Here is a 20,363-nt window from a genome sequence, read left to right as displayed (position 1 = left end):
GAGAGGGGGAGATGAGAAGTGGGGAGGAGAGGGAGGGAAATGGACCCTGAGACTATACAGGGCAGCAGGTGTGTCCCGGGGGCAGGGGCACGGAATGAGAGCATAGAGCAGCAGGCCCACCTCCGAAGATAACTTGGGTGCGTCTCTCCTTTCTTCACAAAAAAAGTCAATTTAGGAAGAGCAAATCGAGGAGCTATTTTAATCTGCTAATTCATTTTAGGGGCCATAATCAGTGTTTTAAAATGCCCAGGGATTATGGTGATTTACAGCTGTGACGGGAATCAGCTGGGGCCTTGGCCTCATTGGGTATACAGAGAGGAGGCTGACAGGAAATCCAAATGCAACTGAAAATACTGCGTGAAAACCCATTTATAGTCAAAGAGGCTGGGCCAGGTCAATGCCTGGGCTCTGCCCCAGGGTGGGGCCCTTCAAGATTACTCTCCAAGCCCCTCCCTCAGCCCCTGAGATTTGGAAGCCCCATCTCACCCAGTATGTCCCGTTCATCCTCACCCCCATCCCAACCCTCCTGGAACTTATAGGCCCAGCCTAAGCCTCCTCCACCAAGAAGCCTTCCTAGACTCCATCCTCCCACACTGACTTCAGCCTCCTCTGACTTCCTGCTTAAACCCACCGCGGCTGCTGGTGGTGGGGGGGGCCGGATGGGGAGGGGGCAGGTAATGCGAAAGGTACTACTTTTGGCATCAGAACACCCAGTTCAAGTCCCAGCTCTGCCACACCCATACACGGACAGGACAGACCTTCCATGGGCCTCAATTTTCTCCCTGACAAATGGGGATAATAATCACTCCCTCCAGGGCCAGCTGCTGAGAGGTGAAATGAGATAACTGGATGGAAACCATCTTGGCAAATGGATCAGATCCTACGACCACAGTGTTCAGCGATTAACTGTTGTCTCTTGGGTTATGCCCTGATTGTTCTGGAGTGTTTGCTTTGTCTCCCAGTGAGCCTGAGGCTGTCTGTGAGTGGGGCTGGGTCTACCTCGGCCACGCCCCCAACCCTTTCCTTCATCTAACATCCATCCCACCACTCTCCCCTACCCACACTGCAAATATTCCTCAGGGTCCTGTACACACCAGGCACAAGATTCCACCCTGGAGAGGAAACTAGCTGGGTAAGACACGGATCCCTCCTTCACACAGAAAGACTTCTAACGATTACTCATTTCTTTGTTTTTACTTTCACAGTCTTTTTTCTTTTTAACTATCTTTTTACTCAAATAAAAGTGTTCTGAAAAAAAAGAGCTTCACTGTTTCTAGGCTCTGAAGTCAGAAAGGACAAAAAGAAAAAACGTTTTTCCACCACCTCCATGGCAGTTTTCTCTGCAGGGATGTGGGGCAGGGATGGGAGATGGGGAGAGCAAACATTGGCTTGAGCATCGACTTGGTACCCAGGACTATGCTGGGCACTTTACTCATAGCCTCTTTAGTTGGATTGAATTTTCCTACCAACCCATTTTACAGATGGAAAATCTGAGGTTCATCCAGGATCCTCCTGGAGACACAGCCAATCTGCCCATGGGTTGACCTGTACCCAGTCTATGTGTGCTCACGCACATGCACACACACTTGCCTACACGTGCTCAAGTGCAGCAAGGTGGGATTCCTGGACTGGGAGTCAGGTGAGCTGGGTTCCAGCCCCACCTCAGCCACCAACTCGCTGTGAGACCCAAGGAAGTCGGAGACTCTGAGGCCCCTTCCAGCCCTGGCATTTTAGGGTCTGTGTGTGCCCTTGCCAGGAAGCCTGGTACTTTAGCAGCCCTAGAATACTTTCTAATGTCCCTCCTCCTCACCTCCCACAGGATGTCTGCCCTCTCACTCCCCTGTAGTAGCCTTACTCACACTGGGGGCCCAGAAGCAGCCAGAAGAGTCTTAGCCCCCCTCGTGCCTTCTGCTGTCCCCTCCTGCCCCTTTCACCCATATCCCTGCAAAAAGGACTAAGGTGGGGTTGGACCTCCTGGAAGGCTGCAGAGCCCAGGGGCCAGGCCTCACCTGGGGCTGAGCCTGCAGTGCCTCCTAGGGCCAACGACAACTTCCCTGAGCTTGAGGCTCACCTCCACGGGCCCAGTGAGGGAGTCTGCCTCCCAGGGTTGCTACGAGAACGGCAATAACAAAGTGCCTGGCACACAGTAAGTGCTCTGTAAACTATCGTTATGATGATTAATATTAATTACTTCCTGGGGGTGAGGGGGTCTTTGAGGCTGCCATACATGATCATGAAGGTCGCACACGGCTCAAAGGCACAACCTGAGGGACCACGGAGGGCAGAAATCTCGCCAGGCTCCACTTGCCACAGCTGTGGGCCTGGAAGAAGGGATGCTCTGCAGTTCACATCAAGGCTCCCAGAGCTGTCCCAGTGCCCAGTCAGCCCCAGGGCTGCTACCAGTGGGGGAGGGAGCCCCGTGCCTGATAGAACCAAGTCAAGTCAGCCACGGCACCAGAAGTGTGCCCTGCACCTAAGGGGCCAGAGGGAGAGGGCACTCACCAAGTAGCTGGACGCCCCGCGTGAGGCCATAGACGTCCACCAGGGCCCAGAGCGGGTCGGCTGTGCGGACCCCATTGAAGAAGAGCATGGCGGCCGAGTCGTTGATGCGGTAGAAAACACGGCCCTTCTTGTCCACCCAGAAGGCGATGATGTTGCCCTCGTTGGCAAACTCCTCGGGCAGCGCCTTGGCCCAGAAGCCGCTCTGGGACACCAGGTCGGGGCAGGCGTACTTGGGCAGTGAGTCAGGATGGATACGGGACGGGTCCTTGCTCGTGAAGCCTAGCCGCAGCGCCCCGCTCCAGCAGCACTGCTTCTTGGTGATCTGGGCGGCAGGGGGTTGGCCTCAGACACACCATCAGTGAGCCCAAGGGGAAGGGGCTGTGCCCTTCTCTGCAGTCCACCCCCAGACAGACTCCTATGGGGAGTCACACCGCCCAGCTCACCCGCTATTTGGGCCCCTCTCCCTCCCCCAGGAGCCCCCACCAGTTGAGTGAGAGCTAGTTCTCACCTCCCACCATCATCTCCCATCACCTCCCCATGACCGCTCCCCTCTCCTGTTCCTTCTCCGTCATGCAGGGAAGGTTGAGAAAGGAGTAAGGAGGAGGAGAGAGAAAGAGGAGGGATGAAGAAGGGTAGAAGTGCGGTAGGGAGGAAAGAGAAGGGGCAGGGGGTAGTGATAGCTGTGAGCAGAAGGCAGTGTCTGGCAGGAACGTCCAGAGGCCCCAGGGGGACGCAGTGACGGGAACAGGGAGGGAGGCCCCACCTTCAGCCTGACTTGCTCATAGATGAGGACCGGGCGGTTACTGAAGGTGATGGCATTGCAGAAGCTGGCCTGCCTCTTGACGGCCTTGTGGCTGAGGTCCATGAGGATCTGGGAGCCCTTGGTATGTGGGTGGAAGAGCAGTGGCGTGGCCGGGAGCCCCCCACCGGGCAGCACTGGTGGGCAGTACTTCTGCTTGTGGTGGCATCGGTGAGAGGTGACAGGGAAGGGGCCCCCGATGGAGTCTGCAAAGGAACGAGTCACAGCGTCAGAGAATTTGACAGTCCAAGAGCTGGACCAGGGTCCCCTAGGGAAGGGCAGAGGGCTGGGGCATAAGCAGAAGTCATCACTGCCCAGGATTTCCACCATCTTGGCCCCTTAGCACCACTGCCACTTTTTGCCACCTTCCTTCTCCTGCTACCATCTACTGCTATTTCCCACTTCACAACCTACCACCATTTATTACCCACCACCATCCACTCCCACCCTTCACCCGTCTCCCCCCACCATCTGCCCCCACCCTTCACTCATCACCTCCCACCACCATCCGCCCCACCCTTCACCTGTCACCTTCCACCACCACCATCTACTCCCACCCTTCACTCATCACCTCCCACCACCATCCGCCCCACCCTTCACCTGTCACCTTCCACCACCACCATCTACTCCCACCCTTCACTCATCACCTCCCACCACCATCCGCCCCACCCTTCACCTGTCACCTCCCACCACCACCATCTACCCCCATCCGTCACAGACCACCACCAACTACCACCGACTGCTCACCAGTATTTACCACCATTCACTTTCCACCCTCTAGCATTGTGACAAGCCACCATTTACAACCAACATCCAACACCATTCACCGTCACTACCACCACCATGTATTTTACGCAACAAATATTCATCATGTATCTACTGAATACCAAGCCCTGTCCTAGGCACTGAAGATAAGGCATGAAACATACATGGATCCTGTCCTCAAGCAGCCAACAGTCCAGGAAGGGAGATAAGATAGGGACAGAAACTGCAATACAAATGGCAGACAGTAATATGCATCAAAAGGTAGGTCACTTCCCAGGAAGGCCTCCTGGAGGAGGGGAGGAGGAGAAGGCTCTGGAGCTGGACTGACAAGGCTGGGCTGCAGTGAACACTTGACCATGGCGCTGGCACTGGAGACCAGAAAGGTGGGTGAGGCAGCCTCTGCAGCGTCAGCCCCAGGAGCATGCCCATCTCCTCCCTCCCCCCTCCCCCCTCCTCCCCAGGCTGCCTTCCTGCTTTACACTGCCCATGCCCACAACATCTTGAACACAGGCAGGCCTTTTCGCCCAGGCTTCCTAGGAACTCGGATCTGCTTCAAGAACCCCTAGCCAGGGAGGCACTGTGCTTTCTTCCATAAGCAGGGCTCAGTTCATAAGGCACTTTACAAACATGTGAGGTTGGCATCCAGGAGACAGGGCAGAGAGAGGAAAGAACATGGGATGTGGTGCCAGGTGGCTTGTGTCTGTCACTAACTGGCCATGTGACCTTGGGGAAGTCACTTCCCCTCTCTGGCACAATAAGTGGCCTCCACTCCGTGACTCTAAGCCATGTATCAGCAGCATTGGTAGCATTAATGCACAGCCTTGGCAGCTGGGGGCTCGGGGTGGGGGGGTTCATTCCTTCCCCAAGATCTGTGTCTCATCCATCAGGAAGGGCAGCTCCTGCCCATCCGGTCATCTTGAGAAGAGACACAGAGGATGGGGAAGATGGGGTGGGGACGTAGAAAACCGCAGAATGTGACTGAGGCCATCTGGGATGTTTCAAATTTTGGTCCCTCCAAGGCAAGAATTTAATAATACAGAAAGCCTGGTTAGCCCAGAGGCCTTCCCCACCCTAAAGAGAGGGGAGGGGTTTCCAGGAAGGGGATGAAAGACAGGCAGGGAGGAGAGAAGGAGGGGAGAATCCCAGGAGGTGGGAAGGCCAGACTTTGGTCCAGTATTTGCACTGGTTTGCATCTTTGCTTCCTCCTTCCCAAAGGGCCCCAGACACCAGCATCCACAGTCCAGAGCCAGCCAGATACCCTGAGCATCAGCCTCCTGGCCTCTCTGGAGTTGCTTCCTGCATGCCAGGCCCACGAGTTGAGGGTGGCACAAGGCGGGGCTCACCTTGCTCTCACTAAGGAACCAAGAATGGTGCTCAAGGGCTTTGAAAGCCACCCAGCAGTGAAGGCTGGAATTGCTCAGAGGAGACCCAGACAGTCTGGGAAGGCCACCCGAAGAAGCTGAATGACCCCTGAATAGCACAGAGCAGGGGAGGTCATTCCATGGAAGAGGACAGTTGAGGTGAGAGCAACGTGTGGCACTGGATATAGGTGCCCCACCTAGAAGAGGTACCCACTGGGCTCAGGCCAGTCTCAGAAAGAGCTTGCCTCTTGCTTTCAAAAAATACCATTGGTGAAAGGTAACATCACACACTGTTTAGGGCTGTGTACATACGCAGAAATGAAAGCATAAAAGAAGAAATACCTGCTGGGTGAATGGATAACAAATGTGGTACGTATACAACAGAATACTACTCAGCAGTGAAAAAGGAAAGAACTACTGACAGTAGCAGCAACACGGATGAATTACAAAATCATCACGCCGAGAGAAGCCAGTTTTTAAAAAAAAAATGCAGACACAGCCCACAGAGCAACTGCAGGGCTCCCACCCCTTTAAAACCCTTCCTCTCCTTCCACTCTGTCCCACTGGTACCGATTCTATAAAACAGAAACTAAGCTAGAGTGATAATAAGCAGACTGGTGGACCTGGGGATGGTAGGGGCAGGAGGGAATACTTGGGGTGAGAGGTGACAGATGTGTTCACCATCTTGATTGTGGTGATGGCTTCATTGTTATGTGCATATGTCAAAACCTATCCAGTCATACACCTTAAACACCTGTGGTTTAGTGTGTGTCAATTATATTTCAATAAAGCAGTTTTTAAACTTGCTGAGCCCAGCAGCTGATGAGAGCCTCTCCTATGGGGCCCCCGCTGCAGCCTCCGCTCAGAATCCATGGACGAACTGCAGGGCCTCAGCTTCCTTCAAAACACTTCCTCTCCTTCCTGCCTATCCCAGTTGGGATCCCGGTGCCCTGGATAGAGATCCAGGAAACACTGGTTCAGGACAAATATGGTGAAGACACCCAGGGACCAGAGACCCAGGCCCTGGAAGGACCATTCCCCGGGGCCTCCCACCCACAGGGAGGGTACTGCGTGGGCGAGGGCAGCACAGGCCCAGCCTCCCTGGCTGACAGCTGAACAGACAGAGAATGGGAATGGGGGAACCTTGGTCCCTGGGGGTACAGTGTGTACCCAGACAAGTGACCTCAGAAAAAGGCATGCTCACAGGTACCCACATACACCTGTGAGCACGTGAGGGTAACCCAGAACCTAGGAGACAGAGGAGGGAAAGAGACTTATTCCTGCCTTTACCCATTAGACCAGGAATCGCACATTTACACATGTAGTGCATGCACACATGTACTCATATACACATGGATGCACAAGGCACACACAGAACACACATCTACTACATATGGGCCCTACATCTAATAATAATGCAGCCATTCATCAAGGGCTAACACGTGCCAGGCTTTGAACTGAGAGTTTTACATATACTTACTGGTTTCACCCTCACAGCAAACTGATGAGGTAGGAGGGACAGTATAAGCCCATTTACCTGACGATGAATCAGCCTCAGAGAGATTGAGCGGCTTGCCCAAGGTCACACAGCCAGCAGGATGGGGCTTTCGGAGCCAAACCCAGGCAATCTGACTGCAGGGCCAGGGTCTTAGCTATTCAGCATTAACAGCCAAGAAAGCATGGGTTTGGATACACTTTTTAAATATGGTCATAACTGATAAAACATGAAAAACATGTTCATCCGTGTCCCACACAGGGGGATACCTGGCATTCTATTATGTTGCCTCCACACTACAGGTGTGTATGCCGCCAGACAAGGAACTGCAAACCGTGTTTTCATACACAGCCCTCATCCATCACTGATAGGATGCAGAATGGTGCAGCCAACGTGGAAAAGGACTTGGCAGCTCCTTATAAGTTAAACACCTACCGTATGACCTAGCAATCACGCTCGTGGGCACTTACCCAAGAGAAATGAAGACATCTGTACGATGACCTGTACGCAAATGGACAGCAACTTTATTCAAAATAACCCAAACTGGAAACAACTCAAATGCCCTCCAACTGACGAATGGATAAATAAAACACGGCACATCCACACGATCACTACTACTCTGCAACAAATGAACAGAACTACGACACAACAAGAAGGAACCTCAAAAGCATGTTAAGTGAAGGAAGCCAGACGCAAAAGGCTACATACAGTCTGACTGCATTTGTGTGACAGTCTGGAAAAGGCAGAAGTGCAGACACAGAAAGACCAGTGGGTATCGGAGTTTGGGGAAGAGGAAAGCAACACAAAGATGTTTTTATGGCGACAGAAATGTTCTATACCGTAATTGTGGTAGTGGTTATACAAATTATACATTTATCAAAACTCACCAAAATATACACTTGAAAAGGGTGAATGTTAGCAGCAACAATGACTAACAAACCAGGTCTTTACGAAGATGGGAGGAAAGCGGGGCTGGAATCTCTGACCCACAGCCCCCAGCATCCCACCACAGGCAGATCCTAGGATTGGCCCATCTGACGGGAGACCCCAAAGCCTGGTCGGGGCTGCCACTCTCAGCCTTAAGTTCCCTCCACTTCAGTGAAGTGGCTGTGCTGTTCCCTGTCCCCTGTGGGTCTGAAGAGAGCACTCTGGCAGCTGCAAAGCAGCTTCACTGATTCCTGGGCCTGTTAAGTCCTGTGCCGGCCTCTTCCTGCCCACAGAGACCAGTGTGGTCTCTACCCACTGAACCACACCTCTGTGGGAGCGACGTGACTTGCTGGGCATCTCCTGCCCACGGACCACGGTCACTTGCTGCTCACCAGGCCACTGTTGAATTCCTGACCGTAACCCGCCAGCCCCACCACGTTCCCAGGCCCCAGTGGAGTCCGAGCGCCCCGCATCCAACCTGCCAATTCCACCTCTGAAATAAACATCCCTGGGCCCCGCACCCTCCTGTCCTCCCCACCGCCGTGGCCCTAGCCCAGTCTTCATCACTCCTCTTTGAACAAGGGCCAGGGCCGCCACGTACAGCCACGTAGGCTCTGCCCTACATGCCTCCAGGGGGCGCCATTCTCTTGGGCTACAATAAGAAATACAACCTTCACAGGTATCCAGCGTGGCAGCCCTGACCAGGGTGATCACCCCCTCCCGAACCCCTGGTGTCCCTGCTTCTGCTACCTCCCTCCTCCATCTCAGCTGGTATTATGATCCTGGGTGAGGAAGGAGAGAAAGCAAAATGAGAATTAATCCTGAGCACAGCTCTGATGCCAAGGGCCAGAGGGACAGCTGGGGGCAGGGCTCCCTCCCTATACTTTAACATACACTGTGACCCCTTAAAAGCCCCATTCTATGGATGAATGAGCTGCAATTCAGACTGGTTAACCAACTTGCCTGAGGTCACACAGCAGTTAAGTGGCAGAGCTGGGACCTGAACCCTGATCTTCCAAAGCCACATCCAGGGTCCTTTGCCCTACTCAGAAGCTAACACTAGAGCTCATTTTCCCCAGGAGCCCAAGATGGCGGGCATAGTGGGGAAAGGCTGTGTGGAGGAGGTGTTGGCCCGTCCCAGCCAGGGGAGCAGCCACAGCAAAGGGCCTGAAGACGCTGGGCCTGTGAGCTGCACAACTGCCCTCCCAGTGGCCAGCGGTCCTGGGTGGAGCCCCACTCGCGCTGTCTGCTCCCAGCAGAGCTCCCAGGGAGGCTCCCCTTAGTGGCAGGTTTACAGGCGTTTCGGGAGCCACCGCGGCAGCACCCCGTCAGGCGAGGCTGCTGCTGACACACTGGAAGCTCCCCCACCCCACCCCGGCAGCCCATTCCTCCTGGGCATTTATGAGCTGCCAGACACAAGCCTGGCCAGCCCTCCGGGTGACCCTCAGCCAGCTCCGGACCACATTCCTGCCTCTCAGTGGGGTCCCAGGCAGAGATGCCAAGATACAATGTAGCCTCCGGAGTGACCTTCCTAATGCCCCCGTCCACACCCTGCCCCAGAACCAGCCTGGCAGAGCCCCGGGTACCCAGGCTCTGTTGAGATGACAATAACCAACCTCTGTGTGGCTGGACAGGCAGTGTCTTCATTACACCCCCAATGACACAGGTCCTCAGAAGTGAAGTTACTCACCAAGGTCACCCAGCCAGAGTAAAGAGCCCAGATGTGAACCCAGGCCTGCTGCCTCCAAACCCAACTCTGAGACCCCGTTTTTCTCATCTGTAAAATAGGGACCATGGCAGACCTTCCTGGTATTCTTGCAAGAATTAAAGAGATGCTGTATTTAAAACGAATCTAGTAAGTAGCTGCTATAATCATAGTTATTAATAATTCTATTATTAATAATAGTTGCTAATAATTATATTATTGTTGTTGCAATTGACATCAATCTGTACTCTCCTACACCTTTGCTCAAGCTATTTCCCCTGCCCTGCATATCTTCTCTCCCTGCCCCACCCACACCTCTCCAAATCCCACCCATCTTTCAAGGCCCAGCTGGATCCCACTATGTTCAGGATCCCACTATGTTCTGAGCCTGTGGACCTGAATACCAGTGCTGACACGATCATTTGCATCTCCAATGAGGGAGGCTTACCTCACTTTCTGGACAGTACCAGATAGGGCAAAGAGCACGAGCCCTGGAGGCAGGAGACCGTGGTTTCAAAACCCGGCCATGCCACAGACTTGCTGTGTGACTCTGGGCAAGGTGCTTCACCTCTCTGGACCTTAATTTTTTTCTTTGTAAAACAGGGTCATCATAGCTGCCCTGCCCACCTCTCCAGGCCATTGTGAGAACCCAGTGAGTTCACAGGTGTGAAAGAATGTTTCAGACTTTAACACCTGATTCCAACATAAGGTCTTATTATTTCTTATAAAAGCAACAACCACCACCACAGGAAAAGATCTGTTCATTTACGCCCAGTGGGAGGCCAGACACTTCTATTTTAATTTATCCCAAACGCCCTAATCCCAGATTGCCAGGGTGGTCCTGACTTGGGGCTAGTTTACACACAGTCACTGAACAGGGCTCCCTCTGGGGGAAAAGCTCGGGAGATGCGGGAGAGCAGGTGGGGGAGGGCCCTGAGTGAGATGAAAGTAAAACTACACAGATGTGAATTTCTCTGGGTTCCCCCTCAAGGGGCCCACCTCCCTCACCTGCCTCTAGCCTCAAGGGCTGGCCCAAGCCCCTTTCTCTGCTGGGAACCATTCCTTCCTCCTTCCCACCTATAAACCTGCCTTTCTCTCACTCTTCCTTCAGACCTTGATTTTAAAGCCCCCTTTCTCCCAGAAGTCTCTCTGATCCCCAGACCAAGTCCAAGGATCCCATATGCCCCTAAGAGAGCATCCATCACCCAAGCAGCCTTTCTCAACTCCGGATCCTCCACAGAATTAAGCCCAAATGCCTTGAAGCACCCACTATATGTAATGCACTGACTTGTCCTCTTCACACCCAGAATGGTTCTGGGCATGTGCCATCCTTGGTAGAGGTCGAGTCACTCAGACCATTTTCTGTGCTCTGTGGTGCAGCTCTCCGGCTAGGAAAGGCTTCAGGGTTATTTGCTTGTCTCCCTGATGGGCTGTGAGCCTCCCGAGGGCAGAGACCATTGTCTTTTTTTTTTACTGCTGTTTCCCCAGGGCCTAGCTCAGAGCACACAGTAGGTGCTCAATAAAAGCCACTGACTGAACTGCTACTGTTCAGTTCTTCAATCCACTGATAACTGGCAAGTGTCCAAGGAGCACCTACTTGGTGCCTTGCCCTTTCTGGTGTCCTGTGGAGAAATTAGAGAAAGAGGGGACCAAAGGGACAGCTTCCTTCACTGCCCAGCACCAAGATTCCACACTCCATGTCTGACTACAGCCCTGCCTGCTCCAGAACCTTCCAGCACTCCCCACTTGCCTGCAGGAAGAAGGAGAAAAATCGCGAGGGTTTTTTTTCCTATATCAGGCACCTGATTCCTTTCTTGTACAACCTTGTCTCATTCTCCCAAGCCCTGAAAGTTAGGGATCTGTAGGAAGCAGCCTCGAAGATGCCCCAGTGATCCCCACCTCCACCTCCTAGCAGTCCCCTGTAATCCTGTAAGCCCATTTGTAATCTTCTCCCCTTGGGTGTGGAGTGGACCTAGAAACTAGCTTCTAACAGCTGAAGTAATGGGACGGGACTCCCAAGACTGGGTTATAAAAAACCTTTGGCCTGGGCTTCCCTGGTGGTACAATGGTTAAGAATCCTCCTGCCAATGCAGGGGACATGGGTTCGATCCCTGGTCCAGGAAGATCCCACATGCCGCGGAGCAACTAAGCCCGTGCACCACAACTACTGAGCCTGAGCTCTAGAGCCCGCAAACCACAACTAGTGAGCCCACGTGCCACAACTACTGAAGCCCACGCGCCTAGAGCCTGTGCTTCACAACAAGAGAAGCCACGACAATGAGAAGCCCACACACCGTGACAAAGAGTAGCCCCAGCTCGCCGCAACTAGAGAAAGCCCGTGCACGGCAATGAAGACCCAACACAGACAAAAATAAATAAAAGTAGTTAATTAATTTAAAAAAAAAACCCTTTGGCCTCTCTCTTGGTTACTTTCTCTTACCTCTCTCAGGTCACTCCCTCTGGGGAAGCCAGCCATGTAAGGTAGCCCTGTGGAGAGGCCCACGTGGGAGGGACCGGGGACCACCAGTCACCGTGTGAGTGAGCCTGGATGTGGCTCCGCCTCCAGGCAAGCCTTCAGATGAGCCTGCAGCCCCAGCCAACAGCTTGACCGTAACTTCACAAGGGACATTAAGCTGGAGGCACCTAACTAAACCGTGTCAAGATTCCTGACCCACAGAAAATGTGAGATAATTAAATGTTTGTTTGCTTGCTGTTTTAAGCCACTAACTTTTGGGGTATTTTGTTATGCAGCAGTACAGATCACTTAGTTCCGTCTTATAGATAAGGACACAGAGGCTCTGAGAGGTAATAACTTGCCCAGGGTCACACAGTTAGTAAGTGGTGGAGCTGGGCTCTGAACTCAGATCTGTCTGGCTGTGCAGCCATCCTCACTGGGCCACAGCTAGCTGGCCAGCATGCTCGGTCCCCTCTGCCCTACATGAACGCTCCACTCCACCCTGGTCAGTTTCTCCATGACCTCTGCAGCCCCCATGAACATGCCTTTGTCATTGAGGGTTAGGGGCCACGTTAGCACCCAGTCATCTGCCCCAGAGAGCTCAGCTACGCGTACAGCAGGTCCTGCTGGTCCCTGGAAGACCGAATGAATCCACAGTGACGAGGTGGGCAAAGGAGAGTGGCAGGGAGTGGGCAGGAGGGGCACCCTCACGGCCAAGTTAATCTCCACATGGAGCCTCCTGCTCTCATTCACTCCACGGCATCCCAGGCTCTGACGTTTCCAGCAACCAGATGTGCATAGAGGTGCGTCTCCCAATATCTTCACTTCAGGGAGGGGACCAGCCCTCCTCCTACTACTCCCCTATCCCACCCCAAGGTTCCAGAAGGGGATTCCAGATGATAACCATTCTGAGTTCGCCTCCTGGTCCCTGTCTTCCCAGCGCCCCCCACCCCCCCAAGTCCCCAAGCCAGGCCTGAGAGAATGAGGGGGAGCATGGCTCAGTCACATAAATCCACACACCACGCAGACCATCACCCTCAGTTCCCCTGACACAAATCCACACTCACTCACGTGCACACGTGTGCATATACACAAGTGGGTGTGCACCTAATGTGGACACAGCACCCAGGGGACGCTCTGTCCCGGGGGCCTGCCAGGGCTGGAGGAGACAGAAGATGCAGTCTTGGCCCTTAAAGGCAGACAGGCACTTGTGTGTACACACTTACGAGCACACACGGGCCTGGAGGGCCCTTCGGGGAAACCTTCACATCCGTTTACAGAGTGCTTGCTGTGTACCAGGCGGGCTGCCCTTTATGCCAGTTAGCTCACTTACTCTCTCTACAGCCCTTCCAGGTAAACCCTCCCACCCCCAATTTATGAAAGTGGACACTGAGACCCAGACAAATAAAGGCACTGACCCCAAGTCACACAGCCAGTAAGAGCAGAACAGGATTCAAACTCTCACCAAGAACACGCGTCCCACTCCCTCTCCAGCCCTACCTGGCCTGTCACCCAGCTCAGGGCTCACATCTTCCGCCCCATCGGCACCCCCCCAGGCCACCTGCAGCTCCAACTGCGATGTGGTCCAGCAGCCCGGGGCCCGTGCCCCACACTCTTCCCTCTTACTCACTGACCAAGCATCTGCTGGGTGCCACGGGGTGCCAGACACTGGGCTGGATGAAGAGAACACAGATGGATCAACCTGATTCCTCCCTCCCCACTGCCTCTGGAGCCTCCAGGCACAAGTAGGGTGTGTGTGTGTGTGTGTGTCACATATGTTCAAGACACACCTGCCAGGCTCTGGGGAGCTCACCTTGGCCTAAAACTCCAGAGCTGCTGCCGGGAGAGAGGAGGCTCCTTCTGTGCTAATCCCAGATCTCCCAAGTCCATGTGCTGGCCTGTCCCCTGCTGCCTGAGTGAGAATTAGGAACCCAGGGAGGGGAAGCAGGGAGTTAGCTGCCGAAGGGATGAGGTCTGGATTCCCTCTGAGCCGCTAACTACGCAACCTCAGTCAGCCATTTCCCCTTCCGAGCCACAGCATCCCCTTCTGTAAAAGGACAGTGGGAACCAATCTCTCAGGTCCCTACACCCCAGCAACTGGGATTTGTGGGTCCAGAGACCTGGGGGTGACATGTATGTCTGGGCACGTGTGTGTGTGTGTGTGTGTGTGTCATCCGCATATCAGCCCCTCAGCAATGGCCCATCCCTTGCCCTGAGGCGGGGGGAGGAGCCTTAAAGAAAGTAAAGGAGGAGGGCAGGGAAGAGGAGGGGAGGGTTGGGAAGGAGAGGGGAGGGGGGCTTCCCAGGATCGGGGCTGCCTCGCTCTGTGCTCTCCCCACCCCCATCCTGCCCTGAAGACGGGGAGCAGCTCTGGAAATCTGCCTGATGAAAAAGATCAAGCATGTAACTGCTGAAACCATTTTCCAAATGAGAATTCATCTCTCCCAAGGGTCCCCTGCCAGGCTGGTCCCAGAGGAGCCGGACTCCTCACCACCAGCGTGCGCGCGCACACACACACACACACACACACACACAACTCGCGCAGAAACACTGACCTCTACAGAATAACAGAGTTTCACAAATGTGAAATACTGTGGCTGCTCACACATGGAAACGCAGACACAAAATATTCAGTCTCTTAAATATGGCACAGATAGTTACACATTACGCGGGTATACACAGAAACATAAACAGCCAGGACACGCCCACAAACACACAACTAGATACGCCCACACAACCCCTCACCTCTCACTGTAATCGGCAACCCAAAATCTTCAGCTCGAGCCAAATCAGACCCCCAAGGCTCATGTGAAAATACCAGCAGGAGCCATGTAACTATGTCCTCAGGAGTCAGGCTGCTGAGAGCACCCCTAGGAAGGAGTGAACCCCCTGCATCTCCCACTCCCCCCAACTCCCCTCCCAGAAGGGGGTGAAACCAAAGCCACCGGGGCAGCCAGTGGACAGGTGTGGGGACATGTAGGTACGGACATGGGTGAGGACACGTGTGGACACGCATGCAGGGTCCTGGCTAAGGGGCCATGTGGGCACAGGCAAACACCCCCTCGCCACAACTCCCAACTCCCACCGCCTGTTAGTGTTGATGGCAGGCTGAGGCCGGGGCCAGGGCCAGGGCCAGCTTCCAGGGGACCCAGGCTGAGGAAGGTGGTCCAGGTAAGCGGTTGGAAGCCAAGGCAGATGGGGCATTTGATTAGCACTCACCCAATGGCCCAACTCCTGGAGTTCTCAGTGCACCCCAGGCTATCCTCCTGTCCCCGTGGGAGAGGAAGGAATAGGACCCTGGCCTCAGAATGCCTCTCCGCTTTAGCTTTCCCCTGTGTTAAGTCCTTATTCACATGGTCTCCTGTACTCCTCACAATACTTCTACGAGGATGCTACTATCATTAGCCCCACTGACAGATGAGAAAACCGAGCTCAGGGAGACACTTGCCCTTGCTACCACCCATGTGTATCTACTCCAGAGCATGAGCTCTTGACGGCCACAGGTCATCTCGGGTAGTCTTGGGGTCCTCAATCCCCTCTGAATCCTGCATTCTAAGGCAGCTGGAGGACAGTGTGCTGCGTCCTGAGCCTGTTCTGAGGGCCTCTCTGTCCTTCCCAGGCCACTGGCCTGCCCAAGTCTGACTCCAGTGGAAAATGTCAGTCGGCTCCAGACCCTCTGCCAACAGGCTCCACTGGAGCCAATGAGCCCAAAGAGGTGCCCCCACCCCAGGTCAGCCCAGTCTGAGTCTCAGGCCAAGGCCCAGGCCACTGGCACTGCCTCTGGCCAGCTCCGGATTATGTGTCTTCCAGGGCCTTCCATCTGTCACTTGGCCCTCTGGGCCCAGGACAAAATTCATTGCCTTTTAAGAGAGACAATGATTTGCTCTTCCCATGTCTCCTTCCCTGTCTTTTTCTTTTTTAATCAGAAATTACTCTTTCAAAGTCCAGGGCCTGGAAAGGGGAAGTCACCTGGTCACCAGTCCTGGCCACAGCTTCCCATTCACTCCTGCCACCACCCTTCTTCCTTCCCGGCCCTTTCCCGGTTCCCACTGAACCCAGCACGGAGACTGCCCCACCTCCTAATGCCCTGCCTGAGGAGGGGAGGAGGGCACACAGGGGAGTGTGGCAGGGACCCCCCAGCGTCAGCCCACACTGTCCTAGCGCCAGCCAGTTTGCACAGGAACCCCAACTACGGGGGCCCAGCAATGACAAAACAAGTCCCTGGGAAGGCCTTCCCTTCTGGGTCTGGTGCCACATCGGCCATGTTACTCCCAAGACCACAGTACTGGGGCCAGGCAGATGAGCGGACAGGAGCTGGGGCAAGCAGGGGCCACCCAGCACTCCTTCCTTTCACCGCCTCATCTGCCTGCCTGTCGGTCTGTCTGAGCACAGATGTGAACCCCAGGAGTCAGAAGTTCATTGACCTCCTCGGCAGAGCACACGCTTTGAGAACTGAGGTCAGGCAATGTGGTTTGCACCCCTGTGTGCTTAGGCACAAGCCAGCACAGGTACCTACCCACAGACACCTCCAATGCACACTCATGAACACAGACAGACACACACACACACACACACACACTTACATATGCACGTGTACCCACACATCTCTCCATGGCTCAATCATGGAGCACAGCACTGACCTCCATGGCCCGCATCCCAGAACCCACAAACAGGTCGCCCCAGCTGTCTAACTGTGGTTTGCCTCAGTTCTAGGAGAGGGCAGTATGGACACTGGTACCTCACATCCCCCCTGGATGCCGATCAGCACCCTGGGGAGGTAAGAGGACAAGGAGACTGTGGGGAGACTCAGCTGTCTGACCTCCTGCTGTCTGCCACGGAAGGACCTCTCTTCCTGCTTGTCCCAGCCCCCCTTGCCTTCCCCCCGACCCCAGTACCTGTCACCCAAAGGCACCCCCTCCCACAGCCCCGGAGCCCACCAAGGAGTGAAGAGGCAGGCGGAATGGCCATGCCCTCAGCCCCAGTGCCCTTCGGCCCCAGCCTCCCCAGGTGGTCCCCAGGCTGTGGATGGGTAAACCCTCAGGCATCAGCTAGGGTCTTACCGTGAAAGGTGCTCCGGGTGATCTGTCCCCCCATCGTGGGCAGCGGGTAGCACGGCCACCTCCGTTTGGCTGGCTGGCCTCGTCACCGAGACGCCCTGGCGGCCAGCTCCCCTCCTCCTGCCCACACCCCTCCTCCGTGGCCAGCAGCAGCCGGCATGGCAGGGCCGAGCCTGCCCCTCCCGCACGCAGCCCGCCGCCCGCAAGGCCGGCCACACATGCACACACGCCCCTCTGGCCCCGCTCACGGCTGCCTCCCAACTCCCACCCACTCCCGGAGCCTCCCCACCTCCCTGCTCTGGTACAGGCAATGGGATCTGTCATGTTTATTTACATAAGGAGGAGGAGACTGGAGGCTTCCTGAAATAGCCCAGCTCCAGAAAGCACTGGAGATGCCCCAGCCAGAGCAGGCAGACACACACACGGACACACACACAGACTCACACATGCACATTTCCTATCACACACCTCATCACACACACACACACACGCACACAACCTCACCATTCACCCAGGCTACAGTCATTCACATGCCATTATGCACCTACTTACATGCAGACGCTGGGGGAGATGACAGGATGCCATGGTAAGCAAGACAGACCTTGTCTCTGCCCTCAAGGTGCTTACAATCTGGCTCGTGCAGCTTAATAACAAAGAGCTGACATCACTCCTATCTCCTTCCAGGCTCTACTGCAAGTGCTTTACGAGTATTAACCCCTTTGGTCCTCACAGGCTGAATGATGAGGACAGCATATGGTTATTATCAATAGGTACCATTATTATTACTACCTGAGAAATGAGATGAGAAAACAGACAAAGAGGTTACCTACCTAGAAGGTGGCAGGGCTGGGCTGCAAACCCAGGCAGTCTGGTACTGGAATCTACACTTTTACCTCCACACTAAACCATTCCTTTAATCACAGACGTACAAAACACACACCAATATACACAGACCTCACTACCCGTCTACACTACATCACAGGTATATGCGCAAACACAGACTGATGAGCACTTGAAAGCATTCACCACTGTGCACACAGCCACCTACTGCCCACCAACACACACACCTACACATCCACACCCCACAGTGTATACCCACAGCACACGCTCACTCCCACAGACTCACAAAGCCTCTGGAGAAATCCCGAGGTGCAGAACCTGACACCTCACACTCGGCGCAGAGGGAGAGGTGCAGAGAGGGCAGAGGGCGGCGGGACGGCAGGCCCCTCTAGCCCTAGGCAAGCATGCTGGGATCCCAAGGCGTCACCAAGAGAGCGGCCGCCACGTACTGAGCGCTCGGCGTGCAGCACGCACTGCGTGCACTGTCTGATTTTTATTCCAGGTGGCAGCGGCTTCTGTTATGTCCATTTTACAGAAAAGAAAGTGGAGGTCCTGAGATGCTCAGGTTACCCAGCAGGTCAGAGGCATAGCCAGGACTCAAGCAGACAATCTCCCAGACATCACCCATCAGAGGCTCTCCCAGGAGAACAGGACAGCTCCCTCCTCCCAGGCCCTGGCTCAGCCCCAGCTCCTGTCCCCAGGGCCAGGGATCTAGTTTCCCAAGGAAAGATCTGGGTGGGACAAGATGAATTTGGAGAGATGGGCAAGAACCAGAAAATAAGAATCTTGTAGGCCATGGCAGGAAGCTCAGATTTTGTCTAAGTGCAATAGAAGTAACTAGTGAGAAAAGAGGAGAGTGATATGATACATGATTTTTTTAAAAAAAATCAGTCTTACTCCTTTCATAGAAAACAGGTTGTGGGAGGGTTTAAGAGTGAAATAGGGATATCTGTGGAGGGAAGGCTAGTGGGCAAAGGGGTGGGGCTGGCGAAGGAGCCGTGGGAAAGGCAGGGGCTGTCCTGTACCAGATGGAACTCAGAGACCTGCACACGGTGAAGGGCTGTGTTGGGCCCCGCGCCCTCGGCTCAGTACCCTGCAGCTGCTGTCATCCTGAGTGGGTCTGGGGGAGGGGCAGGGGGGGGGATGGGCATTCGGGACAGACCTAGGGTCACCAGCCAGAAGGCTGGGCAGGCCTGGGGTGGGACAGCCCCCAAGCCCACAGTGCCACACCCCCTCAGAACAGAGGCCTGCCTGAGACTCCTCTCTGGGAGAAGCTTCGACACCCAATTCCACACAGCGCGGTTCCTTTCTACAGGTACATGCTTCCTCATGGCTGTGTGTGGCCACATGTACACACACATACACACTCAGTGGTACACGTACCCAGTTCCTCCGGGACAGGGAGGCTAAGTCAAAGCCTCACCGAGAGGAAATAACCCAAACGCTTTTTATGGGGTAAATAATCACAGAAATGGTCCGGCAAACACAAGGCCTTATTGTGTGCCAAACAGTTCTAAGCATGTTACACATATTAACCTGTTCAATCCCCACAACAACCCTACGAGATCAATTGCATTCTTATGCCCATTTTACGGATGAGGAAACTGAGGCAAAGAGGCTGCTCTGGAGGCTGTTCCTATAGCAGCAGAGTCAACCCCCCTCAACCTGTCTGCTTTTAAATGCACCAGCTTAGGCCCTTCCTCACCAACCCCTCCCACTTGGCCAGCCTGGTCATCCCACCTACACCCAGCACTGGGAACCCCTCTTCTGGGAAGCCCTGCTAGGGCCCCCGGTGCAGACTGAGTCCCCTTTCTTGGAGCCTGTCTCTCCTTTGAGCCCGAGCTATGCCTCTCCCAAACCCCTGTCTTACTCTACCCTACACAGGGACAGCCATAGCCTAGCTGTGGCCTTATCTGCTTGCCCTGGCTTTTTGGATGCATCTCAGCAATTCAACATGACCAACATTTATTGAGCACCTACTGTGTGCCAGACACCACGCTATGCACTGGGGACACCATGGTGATCGACAGTAGACAGGCCCTGGCTCTCGTGGACTTACAGCCCAGAGGGAAACAGACATTTATCAAGTAGTATAGTGAGGAAGATACAATCACAATTCTAGAAAAGTGCTCTGAAAGAAAGCAGGCTCGGGGCAGGCTTTCCTGAAAAGCAATAGTGAGGGTAAGTAGGCACGTCCCTGTGTTATGGAGGTAGGTGAGGGTGGAGGGTGCTCCAGGGAGTGAACATAACATGTGCAAAGGCCCTGTGGCTGGAGGGAGCCCAGCCCATTCAGGAAGCAAGGTTCTTATGTCTGGAGCAGGGACAGCAGCAGAAGCCTGGGGAAATTTTCTGGGGGCAAGCCAAGGGGGCAAGGGACAAACCAGGAGGGCCTCAAAGAGCAGGGTGAAGAATCTGGCCTTTTTTCTGAGGGCAATAGGGAACCCCTGATACGTTTCA

General features: G+C 54.5%; 1 protein-coding gene across 2 annotated transcripts in view; it reads right to left on the bottom strand.

Moving 5' to 3' along the window:
- The window catches only part of NEURL1 (neuralized E3 ubiquitin protein ligase 1), an 80,282-nt gene that overhangs the window by 17,400 nt on the left and 42,519 nt on the right, over nt 1-20,363 (bottom strand). The window contains exons 1-3 of one of the 2 annotated variants that reach the window (XM_024734804.1): nt 17,070-17,185; nt 3,266-3,507; nt 2,503-2,824 (exon numbers count right to left, since the gene is read on the bottom strand). In XM_024734804.1, coding sequence (XP_024590572.1) covers nt 2,503-2,824; nt 3,266-3,507; nt 17,070-17,103 — 598 coding nt within the window. In that variant the 5' untranslated portion in view covers nt 17,104-17,185. Of the gene's footprint in view, nt 1-2,502; nt 2,825-3,265; nt 3,508-17,069; nt 17,186-20,363 lie in introns of those variants that run through there. The other variant, XM_024734803.1, reaches the window with a different exon arrangement.

This window comes from Neophocaena asiaeorientalis, unplaced genomic scaffold (genome assembly GCF_003031525.2).
Source record: "Neophocaena asiaeorientalis asiaeorientalis breed wild unplaced genomic scaffold, Neophocaena_asiaeorientalis_V1.1 scaffold240, whole genome shotgun sequence".
NCBI lineage: Eukaryota > Metazoa > Chordata > Mammalia > Artiodactyla > Phocoenidae > Neophocaena > Neophocaena asiaeorientalis.
The sequence above is the reverse complement of the archived record's forward strand: the minus strand, read 5'-3'. Positions and strand labels throughout refer to the sequence as shown.